The 12,724-nt window shown below is 39.3% G+C and overlaps 2 protein-coding genes across 3 annotated transcripts; both read right to left on the bottom strand.

The window, feature by feature from the left end:
• Positions 1–717: 717 nt before the first annotated feature.
• On the bottom strand, positions 718–5,577 carry LOC138213091 (dynein regulatory complex subunit 4-like). Its single transcript, XM_069173951.1, has 11 exons — positions 5,470–5,577; positions 5,180–5,275; positions 4,494–4,691; positions 3,930–4,130; positions 3,778–3,832; positions 3,486–3,688; positions 2,562–2,717; positions 2,314–2,394; positions 1,975–2,184; positions 1,191–1,256; positions 718–1,110 (listed from the first exon to the last, which is right to left on the bottom strand). The coding sequence occupies exons 1-11, from the start codon at positions 5,470–5,472 to the stop codon at positions 997–999; spliced, it is 1,383 nt and encodes a 460-aa protein (XP_069030052.1). The 5' UTR covers positions 5,473–5,577; the 3' UTR covers positions 718–996.
• Positions 5,578–6,458: 881 nt separating this feature from the next.
• LOC138213062 (transcription factor E2F5-like) lies at positions 6,459–12,579 on the bottom strand. 2 transcript variants are annotated; one of them, XM_069173898.1, is made up of 10 exons: positions 12,426–12,579; positions 11,804–11,971; positions 10,484–10,593; positions 10,225–10,380; positions 9,722–9,765; positions 9,165–9,229; positions 8,751–9,066; positions 8,248–8,295; positions 6,696–6,740; positions 6,459–6,605 (listed from the first exon to the last, which is right to left on the bottom strand). In XM_069173898.1, the coding sequence occupies exons 2-10, from the start codon at positions 11,960–11,962 to the stop codon at positions 6,490–6,492; spliced, it is 1,059 nt and encodes a 352-aa protein (XP_069029999.1). In that variant the 5' UTR covers positions 11,963–11,971; positions 12,426–12,579; the 3' UTR covers positions 6,459–6,489. The 2 variants fall into 2 exon arrangements, 1 of the variants encoding a protein (XP_069029999.1); XR_011179508.1 differs by lacking the exon at positions 6,459–6,605 and having other exon boundaries at positions 8,248–8,482.
• Between the last annotated feature and the right edge of the window lie 145 nt (positions 12,580–12,724).

Here is a 12,724-nt window from a genome sequence, read left to right on the forward strand (position 1 = left end):
AAACTATCTCACAATTTCTTTCCACATGTCAGAATTGTTGTAGTGTAGTGTTGGTTTTGTCTTTTAAGTTTCAGACTGTTGTTAATCGACCTCAGTGAGGGGAAGTTAGACTTTGAACAAACAGTAATACAGTACTGTGTGTGGAGAGTGACACCTGTTGCCCAGTAATTGAAATAAAACATTTGAGAAACTCCCACAGAAAAAAATCAAATCAAGTATAGGTTAAAACAAGCAGAATAAACAATTACCAGCGTACATTGTTTAAACCACCTCCTCAGGACACCTCTGCACTGAAGATGAGCTAAATCTGACTTTCCGAAATTACTGCAAATGACGATGTATTGATTACAGACCGCCTCACAGCAGCTCAAACTCTCAAGTTGTTGAAGTTCAGCTCCTTTGTCGTTCTGCATTTCACAACAGTTGAGTTTGAAAGGGATGAACTCAAATCTTCACACAAAGCAAAAGTAACGGCATGTTTGGCCCAAATTGAATTAAACCCAGAACCAGCATTTTTGACGACTGATTCCATCTCATGCCTTAGATATTGAAACAAATCTGTAAAACCAGCACGCAAAAGGACCCGTTATGAGGTGAACTGGTCCTGTAAAGCCACTGTACCGGTTTAGCAGATTATCACCACCTGCCATCTCAACTTTGGACTCAGATGGAATTTATTTAGTTCTAGTTAAGCTTCTTTTAAATCACACACAAATACATAATCAATTACAGATGTATTCATTATATTAGCTCCAGTATAAGTTTTAAAAATCTATTGACAGACACACAGAAAAATAAGGATACATTTAATCTCTGTGAACTATTAGACAAAACAAAAAAATAAGCAATAAAAACATTTAAATGAACTACTACAAACCAGTTCATAGCTGAAATAACACATTTTGTTAGCAGCTACAGAATGCAGTTCTTAGGTTTTATGATTGGTCTATCGAGTTTTGGGGGCAAAATAATGAGCCTAAAAAGGTAATATTCACTTTATAAACTCTTTCCTCCAACTTTTCTACCTCTGCAGTTACTGCTCTCTGCCTTCAGAGGGCGGAGTGGAGACAGAACTTTGGTTTGCCTGATGATCAGCAAATCCCTGCGGGCCTGCAGAGTGCATATTTGTTTCATTGACGTATGAATATCACAGCAGAAATAAACAAATGTTTGTCACAAGAACTACTAACCTTGGAAATCGCATTTATTTTGTACTGCAGGTTCTTGATGGCAGTATTTTTGGAGGCAAGATTTTCCTGCAAAAAAAAAAATTCTTGCAACTTACAAAATACTTAAAACAATATATAAATAACATCAGTGATTAAAAGTGTAAAAGAAATGCTGACAGAACAACACTGTGCCACTTTTTTTTCTCCAAGTTATAAAATAAAATGGTCACAGTTCTCTGATGATCGGGTTGAAATTCCTTTACATATTTTAAGTGCTTGAAGATCTGATCATCTCTAAAAATGTACGTCATGCAAGAGAGCCAATGAAAACAAATGTACTAGTCAAAGTTGATTAATTCAGGATATGAACTTGAAGTCTTCGAACTTGATCCGCTACCGTTTCCCTCGTTAAAATTTAACGAGCATTACAAGTCAATCAAACTCAATACTTCCTGTTCCTGTTTCAAATTAAGAGGCACTTTAGTGCAGAAACCGTTCTTTTCTTAACAAGGCTTTTATTGTGAAACATTTCAAGTAACGTGTTGTTACTGAAATCAATCACACTTTAGATGAGTAATCAAGAATAACCGAGGAAAATAGTACATCTGTATTGTTGACTTTATTTAATTCAAGCGATGGAAAATATGCGTTACTGACTACATGATATAAACTTGCCACCATAGCAACAGTGGTTGCACAACCTTAGACTCTGTGTGTGCTTGTGCGAGTCACAGGTGCGTCCGGGTACTTCAACAAATAGGTACAAGGGTGTGAATGACGACCAAGTGGGGAAACACAATAGTACCTCAATTTCGTTTGTGATACCACTGATGGCAGTTTGGTCCATGTTAGAAACCGAAAGCACAGCGTTGATCTGAGCCTCCGTCTTCTCCAGGCTGTCGATCAGGGCCTGCAGCTTCCCTTCCAGCGGCGTGTTCTCCACATCCGCCTTATACTGCTCCTTCCCAACATGCTCTATGACTGTGTTTTTCAGTTCATCCCTTTCCTGCTGCAGCTGTGTGACATGTGCAGACACACAAACATTAATATCAATATTTGAAGTCTTATTCTCCCATTTGAGATGAACATGAACCAAACTAACATTTCAGCATCATGACACCTATAACTACATTTTTGTATTTACCTTATTGAATTTCTGTTCCAGTACCTCGCAATCCCTCCTCAGATCTTTCAGCTCCTTGTCTTTTATAGCTCCACTGGTATCCTGTAAAAAAAACCACGATGTAACAAATTACACCTGTAAGGAAAACAAGTGTTCAGCACATAAGACACACCAATGAAGAAACCGGAGGTAACAAATAAAAGTCTTCAAGTTGTAACAGTAAATTCAATTTAAACAAAACAAATCACAAATACAGACACCAACATAACCTTTCTCTCCGAGTTGTATTTAAGTTTCTTCTCGAGTTCCGTGTTTTTTATGGAGGCTTTTAAGATGAGCTCAGTGAGACGTTTGTTATCCTCCGAAATCCAGAACAGTTCTTTTAGGCTTTTCTTCTGTTTCTTCTTAATGTTAGAAGTCTCTGTCTTGAAAAAGCAAATGAAAGCACACCATGTGAAAAAAAAAAAGCACGAGTTTGACAACCGAAAAGTTTCATACAACTTTGATTAATTTATCAAAGAAGATCTCAAACATGATTGGCTCATTTGGATCTGAAAGGGTGTTGTATATTTTGTTATTTCAAATAGGATATAGAAATGATTATCAATCAAAAGCAATTGAAAGGTGCAATATGTAAGAATTAAGCCTCGTTTTGTAATACGACTAAGTACGTTGAGAGGTGACAGTGAGTTACTGTGGCATCCAGTCTGCTCCTTTCTCTGCTCTGGGTTCCAGATGTTTGATTGAATTTTGCAGGCTGCAGCTCTGCAGATAGCGCTGACACAGAGCTCCTCCAGCAGTGGAAAAAAGTTAACTTTGGTTTTGCTTCAGTCATCGGTTTGTTTACTTTTTCATTCATCAAAACAACATGTTAGAATAATTCCCTCCTTTTTTCCTCTGATGCTGAACTGAGAGCAGAGTGGACGCTACAGTGACTCTGGCTTGTTGAGGCGCGAGGCGGTATTATGAAACGGCACAGAGCTAGCTGCTTAGCATACTAACTTCAGTCGACGTTCCTGTAACACAATACATCGACGTCTTTGACATGAACGGTGATGTGAATTTTCCCCATTTTGTAGATTCAATATTTGTATCATTTAATAGTCAAAAATGAACAAAAGACTCATCAGAAAATAAGCTGCAGGCCGAAACATAGCATGTGAAATGTGGATGCTGAGTGTGTCCACTTTTACCTTGAGCTCTATCGACCGTTTTGAATCGTTCTTCATGGCAGAAATAAACGTCTTCGCTTCACTGAAAATTTTCTTGTGGTCTTCTTTCAGATTGCTGATGTGGCTGGTCCACTGATGTTCCATCTCACTGGCTGCACTTTTTCTCACGTTGTCCAGCTCTCGTCGCAGCAACTCAATCGATTTCTTATTCTGGGCAACAACTTCTACTCAAAAACAGACACAAAACTACGTCTGACGTTCAGTTTTTGACGGCATGAGGTGTTGAATTCAAGTGAAAATGAGAGTTATTTACCTACGCATTCCTTCTCGTAGTTTTTCCTTGTTTCATCCATTTCCTCCTCGTGTTTCTGTTGAGATAACAACCAAGATACTGTTTGTAGTGTCGATGCTTATGTTTCGAAGTATATCAGGGGTAAAGAGAAAAACGTGGTGTGTGCTACAGACCATTTCAAGTTCCTTGATGAAGCTTTCATCGTCAAACTCTGCCATGTCTACCAGGATGCCCTTCATTTTCTTCTGAAACTTTGTCTCCAAGCGCTCCTGCTCTTTGCTTATCACTTCAGTGCAGACCACATGTTCTGCCTCCAGCTCGGCCAGGGTGTTCTGGTGTTCACACAGCAGGTGCTTAATCTTCTGCCTGTACACCTAGCGAGGGGGAAAAACAATTTAATATGTCCAATATAAAATTATTCCAGCTCTCAAAAATGTCTGTGAATAATCTTTGCTGGACAAAAGTCGGGTGAGTATTCATACGAAGGCCCAATTCATTCCTAAATGATCACAGAGCATTGCAAAATCCAGCCTGTCAAGCAACATACTAAGAATAGCAAAGTTGTGACCTCCAAATTCAGTCAAAAAAGGTACCATCTACTGACTTTAGTTCCCGAGCCTTTTACAACGTAGAACGGAGAGCCTTTCTACCTGTTCTGTAATATTGTCTTAAATTACAGACTCGGGGAAATCCAGCCTCTGAATGTCAGCTCCAGTATATCTGCGTGTTAACCTTACCTTGATCTGTACTCGGTGGCGTCCATCATCCTCTTCTATGTCCTTGTTCAAGTTCTCTAGTTCGGCCTTGAGCTGCTCTAATTTAATGTCTGTGATTTCTCGATAGTCGTTGATCTTGTCCCTCTCGAGCTGAAAGTAGTTTCTCTCCTCTCTTTCTCTATCCAGCTCCTCTCTGAGGCACACAATGTGTTCTTCCAGCTGAAATCAAAGAAATATATTGTAATGTGGGCAAAGCTTAGCCAGACAACGTGCATGTCCAGCAGCTTTTATGTACTGCAACAACCGAGTGCTGTCGCTTCGTGGTTTGTTTAAAGTCTGTTGAGTTTATATACTGTTCACAGAGGGCTCAGATAAAAGAAAACTTGACCCATATTTGGAACTTGGAGTCACGATATCTCACTCTCAATCTCACTCATTTTCATTGTTAAACCTGTCTCTTGTGGGTCATCCAACTGTTTGGAAGTGCAATACCTCCTATTTAAGAAGGATTTTTTTTTTCATGCAGGACATTCACTTGTTATAGAATATTTACATATATTGCTGTTTTGGTATTTTAAAAGAATCTGAATACTTTTTCCACCTCTGCAGATCACTTTGAGCAGGAAACATTTCTGTCCTACAGGCATTAAACAAGACAAGCATTGCTTCACGCATTTCCACACACAAGACCACACGTCCGCTCCGACCTGCTCTTTGCTCATCTCTTCCTTGGTGAGGCCGTCTATAAGTATGGGCGTCTTGGGTTTTGCGGGCTTTTTACCTGGGCCCTTCTTTTTTGGTGGCTGTAAAAAATTAAAAAAATAAAAATAAAAAAGTCAACATAACATTGGAGGTTAAAATTGCATCCTACATGACAATCATGCCTGTTCGTTGTGTGTGTGTGTGTGTGTGGAGGGGGGGGGAGGGGGAGGAAGGGGGGGTTAACAGCGATAATAAAAGTAGCAGCAACGGCAAGCAGCTGAATCTTTTTACTCACCATGGTGTCTGCTGGGCGGAGACGCGCTCAAAGTTTGGGTCGCTGTGAGATCGTTTATTTTGAAACAGTGAGACAAAGACAAATCTTTGCGCCGGAAACTGTATCAGGCCTGCTTTCAAACACGCGTTGCCATAGCAACGTCGGCACAAGGACCAACCAGGAGTGGGCGGGTTCTACAAACAAAGTGACCAATCAGACTCCACCAGGGAGCCGCTTCGAGAAGAGTGATCCGGAGCCAGCAGGCGCATTTCCTCAAGTGCCCGACTGACTTTGTAAAGTGGAAAGTTCCAAGAACTTCATACCACAAAATGCTTGTGTTATTAATTTACTTTACACGGTTTTTAAGTATGATTTACAGGTTTATCTATTGATTTCATTTCCCAAATCTTTAACAACGTAGAATGGACAGCCTTTCTCCCTGTTCAGTAATATTCTGGCTTCAAATACGGATACAAACACAGAAATAGTCTGATTTTCAATTTAAAAGAAACCTTACTAGGTTATTAAAATATGGATGTTGGATTCTAACAACATCCATATTGTTAGAATAAACGATTATGGATGTCAAATGCTTTTGTCAGTTTCAAGTTATTTAAGAAAAGAAATCAGGGTGAAAAGAGCATGTACAGCATCACAGAGCTGCGAGCTGAGTTGTACACTCATAAACCTGTTATGCAACAGCTTTAGTGGCACATATATGTTGACTTTATTTTCAAATCAACAGAGAAAATAGTTCTACAAAGTTTCAGAAAGTGTTATGTGAGAGACCAGAATTTAAACTCATGCATATTGTAATCTAATCCAGTACATCAGCCCTGTAAACACTGAACTGTTATTATTGCTGACACTGTCAGAGGTCAGATGAGGTTTTAGTTTGTCATGTTATATTAGTTTTCTTCACAGTATCTAAATGAGGAGGACACAATATTTTAAATAATAATTTTATTTTTTTAAACAAATAACTACTTAAAACAGATATCAGACAAAAATCCAGTTTTAGAGTAATGCAGGAGTTCATGGTCAAACATTGAGCACAGGGATGTCAAAGAGGTCAGAGATGCCCTCACTCTCATCCAGAGTATAGACATATTCATGCTGAGATGGAGGTGGAGATAGACGGAGAAGTGGAGAAAACACTGAGGAGAAGAAGTAAACATGTATTTAATACTAATATAAATATATGATAAATATGATATAACTGAAGTCAGACAATAAAGTGCACTTACCTTCAGAGGTGATAAGCTTTGTGATAAGATCTGCATTCAATTTTTCTACAAAAATCAGGGAAGACATAGTTAATTATACATTAGTAAACATTCAGATACACTAAATTTAACCTGGTAAAGTAGTTTGATAATGACTTGGCAAAAATAAAGTTGCAAACGATGCAACGAATCTAAACGCCTTGTGATTTGTTCAATGTTCTGTAACTATAAAAGTTCCTTCATCCACTGGTATAGATCAGACCAGCACTTCGTCATCGCCCCTTCTGGGGGAAAACATTGACATTGTGTTGCATTGACAGCAAAAGAGAATTGGAAGAAGTTCACACTTTTCGACTTTTGATCCTGTGGTTTACTGTGGATTGGTTTTGTAACGCTATTTTACATTGAAGTCGACAGAGAGTCGTTTGTTTTCCCCCGAAAGGGGGCGGGGATGTTTCTGATCCATATATTTGCATGTCACAAACCGTACAGGAGATTTCCCAGAGCAGATGTTTCCACTACAACGCATTTGTTTTTTCAGGTTGAACGTCTCTGAAAGATGTTTGTCAGAAGTTGTGCGGTCTGAGACACGAGGCACCGGAGTGACCGGATGTTACGTTCCCTTCCTGTACTTGTTTCACATGTGAAACTCAAAAGAACTGGATTATGTCCTCTCTCGTCGTACCACAGTCGATGCAAGCAGCGACAGAGGGTGACGTCATCGATCGGTTCTCAAGCCTCGTATTTGGATGAGCTGGCGAGGAGCGAGGTAGATCTGACTCAGTCTGATTGGGAACCGGAGGACACTGCACCTCCCCCCACCCCCCAATAAAAGGCTTCATCTCCCACACTCTTTCAGTTTTCCTCATGTCTCCTGAAACATCACTGTCAGTGACTACTTTTAGGTGTTTGCTCAGCTTGAGAAATCTGTCACACTTGATGATGTTGCTAGTGGCAGGGCTTTGTAAAGCATTGGACCAGAACATCTGAAAAAAATCTTGGCAGGGCTTTGTAAAGCATTGGACCAGAACATCTGAACATCTGAAAAAACATCTGAAAAAAATTCTTTTTAAAAAAATGGAAAAAAAAATCCCATCTTCTGAGGACTTGAGAGAGCTGTGCGATTGGTAAAGTCTGTGTCGGCTCCTCGTGGTCCGGTGGATGCCAATGTTTCCTTACCTTCACTTTGCATTAATGATTATAAAGTCTCGTTGTCCTCAGAGATGTACTGTCTAATTAGCACCGTCCCAGCTGGTTATTATTACTCAAATGTGTCAAATTTGCTTGCCATAAGTTTTAATTATGAAATCTGATGAGAGTTTGAACCTTTTCCACTTCCATCTTGGTGTCAGTTCTAAAATAATTTAACAGACAATCCACCGTGTTGTTTTTACACTGGTTAGTGTATTGTGCTTTTGCTAGCAGTGTCCACTAATGAGGCCAACAGGCCTAAGTTAAGCAGTAACCTCAAGTATAAAGGTGCAGCATACCCAAAGTATAACATTAGTGTATGCAGGCGCAGTGACACAGAATTCAATTAACAAATAATTCAGAGACAACCAACGGGCACTACCTTTGGGCGGGTCTTTTTGGTCCTGCTGTTCCTCTGATAAGTCTGGCACTAGAAAAAAGGTTGTTTTAAAAATCAGTGTAAAAGCCCCGAACACCAAAAGAAACACGTGTAAGATGTAAAAAAATGTATTGTGTAAGCATGCAAGAACCACCTACAACTGAAATATGGCTGACAAACTGTTCTCATCGACTCGGCGTCTGTGTTATTTCCTTCTGAGCTCAGACAAGGAGCCCTTCTGATTTAACATCAGTGTTAAGGAAATAAAAAAAAATTAAATTCAACATTAAATCCCCTTTTTGATTTCATAAATTATTTACCATGTGGTCAGTACAAGTCACCATTATGACATCAGTTTATGACATTTTTGCAGAGGAAGAAGTTAAAGGCAAAGTCATACTCTCTCCAATCTAGACTTTGGATCAGTGCCGTAAGAGCTCAGGTTCATAAAACCGAGTGTGAGATTTCTCCTTCAGTGGAATACCAACAAAAAATAACATACTCACATTCAGATTCATCAGTTCTGTTGGGTTGAGGCTTTATAAACAATGATGCGTGAAGTGGCTGAGTGTCCTCCATGGCCGCCCATTTAGATTTAGTGTTATGTTTGGTGTTAGCTGAAGCCTGAGAAGGTCCATTACTGCTTTGTTTCTCATCTGAAGAAGACATGGCTGACTTGGCGCGCTGTAACATTTCTTCAGGCGGTGGGACTGGAAGTACGACAGGAACAGAGCTGGCAGAGTGTTTGTTAAGAAGTATGACATCTATGGGTCCTTTGGTGCTTTTCAGATAGATCTGGTACTTTGCTGGGCTGTTCTGAACCTGGAAGGAGATGTGCGCACACACTAATTCATCCCATCTGAATTTCAGGCTGTAAAGAAAGAGGAAACTACAGCAAGTTACAATAATGCAGAACTTACAGCTTTGGGAATGGGAACATCTAGCTCTGTGCCATGTGGCGCTCGTACTGCCAGAAGTGTGTGGCCTGAGGAGGAATGAGATAGTGAAAATGCAAAAGACAATCATTTTATTTGGTCTTCATACGTTTTAAATTGAAAGAAAAAAACGACAGTGTCAGCTGTGATATTTGTTCATCTGTTTTGATATAAGTTCAACTAGGAAAATATACCACATTTCTTAATACTGCACCTAGAAAAGCCGATATTCCAATGATTTCACACGTTTTGGTTTTCATTTACATTTTAAAAAGATAGAATACTCTGTTGTTGTTGTTTTTTAACTGGAATCGCTGATTTATCAAGCTGGCAAATGTAGGGAGGACATTAACTTCATTTATTTATGTCTATGTTCATTCAAAAGCAGATGTGTCTCAATTGACTGAAAGGAAATGTGCCCACACAAGAAGGGAAATAGCTCTTTCTTCATGCCGCCTCTGTTTCAACCATGGCAAAAATATACTGATAGAAAAATGAACAAATGCGAAGTCGTTAAAAGACATAGAGTGATTATATGTTACCTGTGTAGCGGTTGCAGAGATCGTCATAATTCACGTAAGTCAGAGTTGATCTGAGTTAAGGTTCAACTTGATATATTGTACTCGGTAGATGAAAGACATCGAGGATTGCTGCATGTATTTCTCTAGAATTGCCAACAACAAATTATTATTCTTTATCTAAGCTTGAAAAATCATTGAGGGCTGGCCCTAACTCACAATTATGTCAAATAACAGTTTTTAAAAACCACCAATTAAAACAAGTATATAAATGCAGTTAATTTAAATACAAGACAGAAATACAATACAGGGCAGAGAAACTGAAAGTGTGCATCTTCCACAATGAATACAAAGGCAGTGTTTGTGTCATGAAATCACGTTCAATGTTGCCCAATATCATTAAATTAAAACATTACCAATAATCACATTTATTCCTGCATTCTTTGCGGAGGTTTTGCTAATAGAAGTACATCGGGTAGAATCACTGACAAACGGTGGAAACCAAAGTGTGATATGAAAAAGGATATTGGTTGCAGTCCTCCGTCGTGTTCTTGATGCTCTGCTCCACCCACAGTTTCTGCTGCTCTAAAACAAATTCCTGGTGCTCCAAGTCCTCCAGCTCACCCTTTAACTCCGTCACTCTGCTGACTAACTCCTGTGTATTTTCTCCTGAGATTGGACCCCTTATTTAGAGAAGACATATGCATTAAACTGTGTTGTTGGAGGTGGTTTGCTTTACACATCCTAACACACATGCATGCACACAAGGCAGGGGTTAACACTCACCTCCACTTTACCATGCTCTTGGATATTTTCATAATCAGACCAATGCCCTCCATCACATTTGTGATGTCGTAGATTCGTCTTTTTTGTCCAACAGCCAGGATCCTAACAGCCTGATGGAACACAAGAAGCTCTTGATCAACCACAAGACCCCTGAGCCTCATCGAGTGACGATATTGTGTTACGCAAGTGCCATTGCACTGAGTGTCTGAGTGTCCCAGGGTATCAGCTAGCTGACTGTACTAAAACATTCAGAGAACACTTACTGATGATTACGGCCACAAATAACTATTTTCACTATTATTTCCTCCGTTAATCAATTAACTGTTTGTTCTTTAAAATGTCAGAAAAATGGCAACTGGTGCGTCCCAAAGCTGAAGGTGGAGCCTGAAATGTCTTGTTTTTCCACAACCAAAAACATATTTAGTTTATTATCATTCCTATAAAGGAATCAGAAAATATTCACATTGGAAGAGCAAGAATCATAGAATTTTTTTTAAATGGCTTTGAAAGAATATGACTCAAAACTATTTAGTGGTTATCAAAATAGTTAACTAACTGAGAATGTGAATAGATTACTTCTAATCTAAATTGCAGATTACTTAATTTGTTGCAGTTGCATATTTGTTAACGGTCCAAATCAGCTTTTTAAAAAAAAAGCATTTAAGCACTTAAACTATTGCAATGAACACACTGTTGTTTGTTTAAGGAGGGAGACGAATTACAATTTTGACAACATCAAGCTTTTGTTTCTATCGCCATAACACTGACGGGTAAAGTATTAAGTATAAAATGGCAGCCCAGCAAGAAGTCCTCCCTTCGATGACATCATAATGTTCAGTTGTTGTTTTATCTGACTGAGAGATGTGTTAATTCGTTTCAATGGTCATTTTGTAATTTGTGGTGTTGTTGTACTGCACTGAGTTGTATTCACAGGTGTTCCTTTGTCAAATTTGTCAATCCAATGTATTTAAATGGCAGGACCAAAGCATTGGGAATATCTCTCAATATAACCCAGCGTAGTTTAACAGCACCCCAAATTACAGTCTCTAAAATGAGCATTAAAAAAAATAAAAAAATAAATCAAGACCTCTCTCTATAAACCAGAATATCAATGAAACATTATAATCCTCATGAAAGGAGGATTTGTTGCTTGTTTTTTGTATTTATTCTTAATCCATCAACTGGGAGGTTTTTTATTATTATTATTATTATTATTATTATTATTATTGTATAGTAGTGTGCATTCGATGTAAATAAAGTAACTCAAACATGTGCTCAGCGTTTGTTGCTCTGCGTGCTTGATGATCTGAGCTCACTTACTTCTCTGAGGTCCACCACACCGTTCTCAGCTTCTTGTAGTAAACTGACAAACCCCCTGGTGATCACGTGCAGGCTCCTCATGCTCCTCTGGTATTTTGGGATTTGGTGTGGCATGGCGGTCTGTTCGTCTTCACTTTGTGGGCTATCTTCAGGATCCATGCTGCCGGGCTGGGAAAGAAAACAAATCAACCCGCGAGCCTCCACTGCGCTTTGAATCAGCAGCACGAGCCCGCCTCACACGACCGGAGGTTCGCCTTCGAAATAAAATACGATCCGTGTGTCCTTTTTTTTTTATTAGTACTTTTGTGAAGGTTTGAACACGTATTGTAAAACCACAAAAAGTTTATGAAGACGACAACATGAAGGACTTCTTTAACTCGACGTCCCTCTCTATTAAGTGATCACTGGTGCAAGTTTATTATGAAAAGCTTGTAACGGAAACACTTCAGTTTTGTTTGGTTTTCTTTTCTTTCTAAAGTGGCTGATGTTTGAGTTAATTATTTAGAAAACTTTATATTCCAACTTTTTGCAGGTCGAAAAAGCACAAGCACACTCACACAAACAGACTGCTTGCATGACCTCGGCGAAGAGGACGAAAATCGTGAAGACGAATCGTTTTTACCTCGATCACCGTCGGGAGCAGCAGTGTTGCCGGTGAAGAGCTGACGTCAGCAGCCCCGGCGACGACACACGCTTTGTGGAAGTTTTGGCGGACCGGTAAATTTATCTACCGTTTAAAGTCAATGTAAAGCCAATGTTTACAGTACTTCACCAACTCCACTGATAGTCCATCCTCACACTGTTACGGTACAGGGCGCGGATTTTTTTTTTTCTTCCCGGTAGCAGTATATACCTCCCTTCAAAATAAAAGCCTGAACGTTCAACCGACCACAATAAAATACAATCTCGTTTAAACGGCAA

The sequence above is a fragment of the Embiotoca jacksoni genome, unplaced genomic scaffold (genome assembly GCF_022577435.1).
Source record: "Embiotoca jacksoni isolate LCO1_2020_lvr unplaced genomic scaffold, fEmbJac1.0.p SCAF_6, whole genome shotgun sequence".
Taxonomy (NCBI): Eukaryota; Metazoa; Chordata; class Actinopteri; family Embiotocidae; genus Embiotoca; species Embiotoca jacksoni.

Coding starts and splice junctions, on each gene's coding strand:
- LOC138213091 (XM_069173951.1), bottom strand. Junction 3,689..3,777: donor CTACGAGAAGGAATGCGTAG/GTAAATAACTCT, acceptor GTTTTTGAGTAG/AAGTTGTTGCCCAGAATAAG. Junction 2,718..3,485: donor AACGGTCGATAGAGCTCAAG/GTAAAAGTGGAC, acceptor TGCTTTTTCAAG/ACAGAGACTTCTAACATTAA.
- LOC138213062 (XM_069173898.1), bottom strand. CDS start 11,962: ATGGATCCTGAAGATAGCCCACAAAGTGAAGACGAACAGACCGCCATG. Junction 10,594..11,803: donor GTGTGGTGGACCTCAGAGAA/GTAAGTGAGCTC, acceptor GTGTTCCATCAG/GCTGTTAGGATCCTGGCTGT. Junction 9,067..9,164: donor ATGTTCCCATTCCCAAAGCT/GTAAGTTCTGCA, acceptor ATCTCCTTCCAG/GTTCAGAACAGCCCAGCAAA.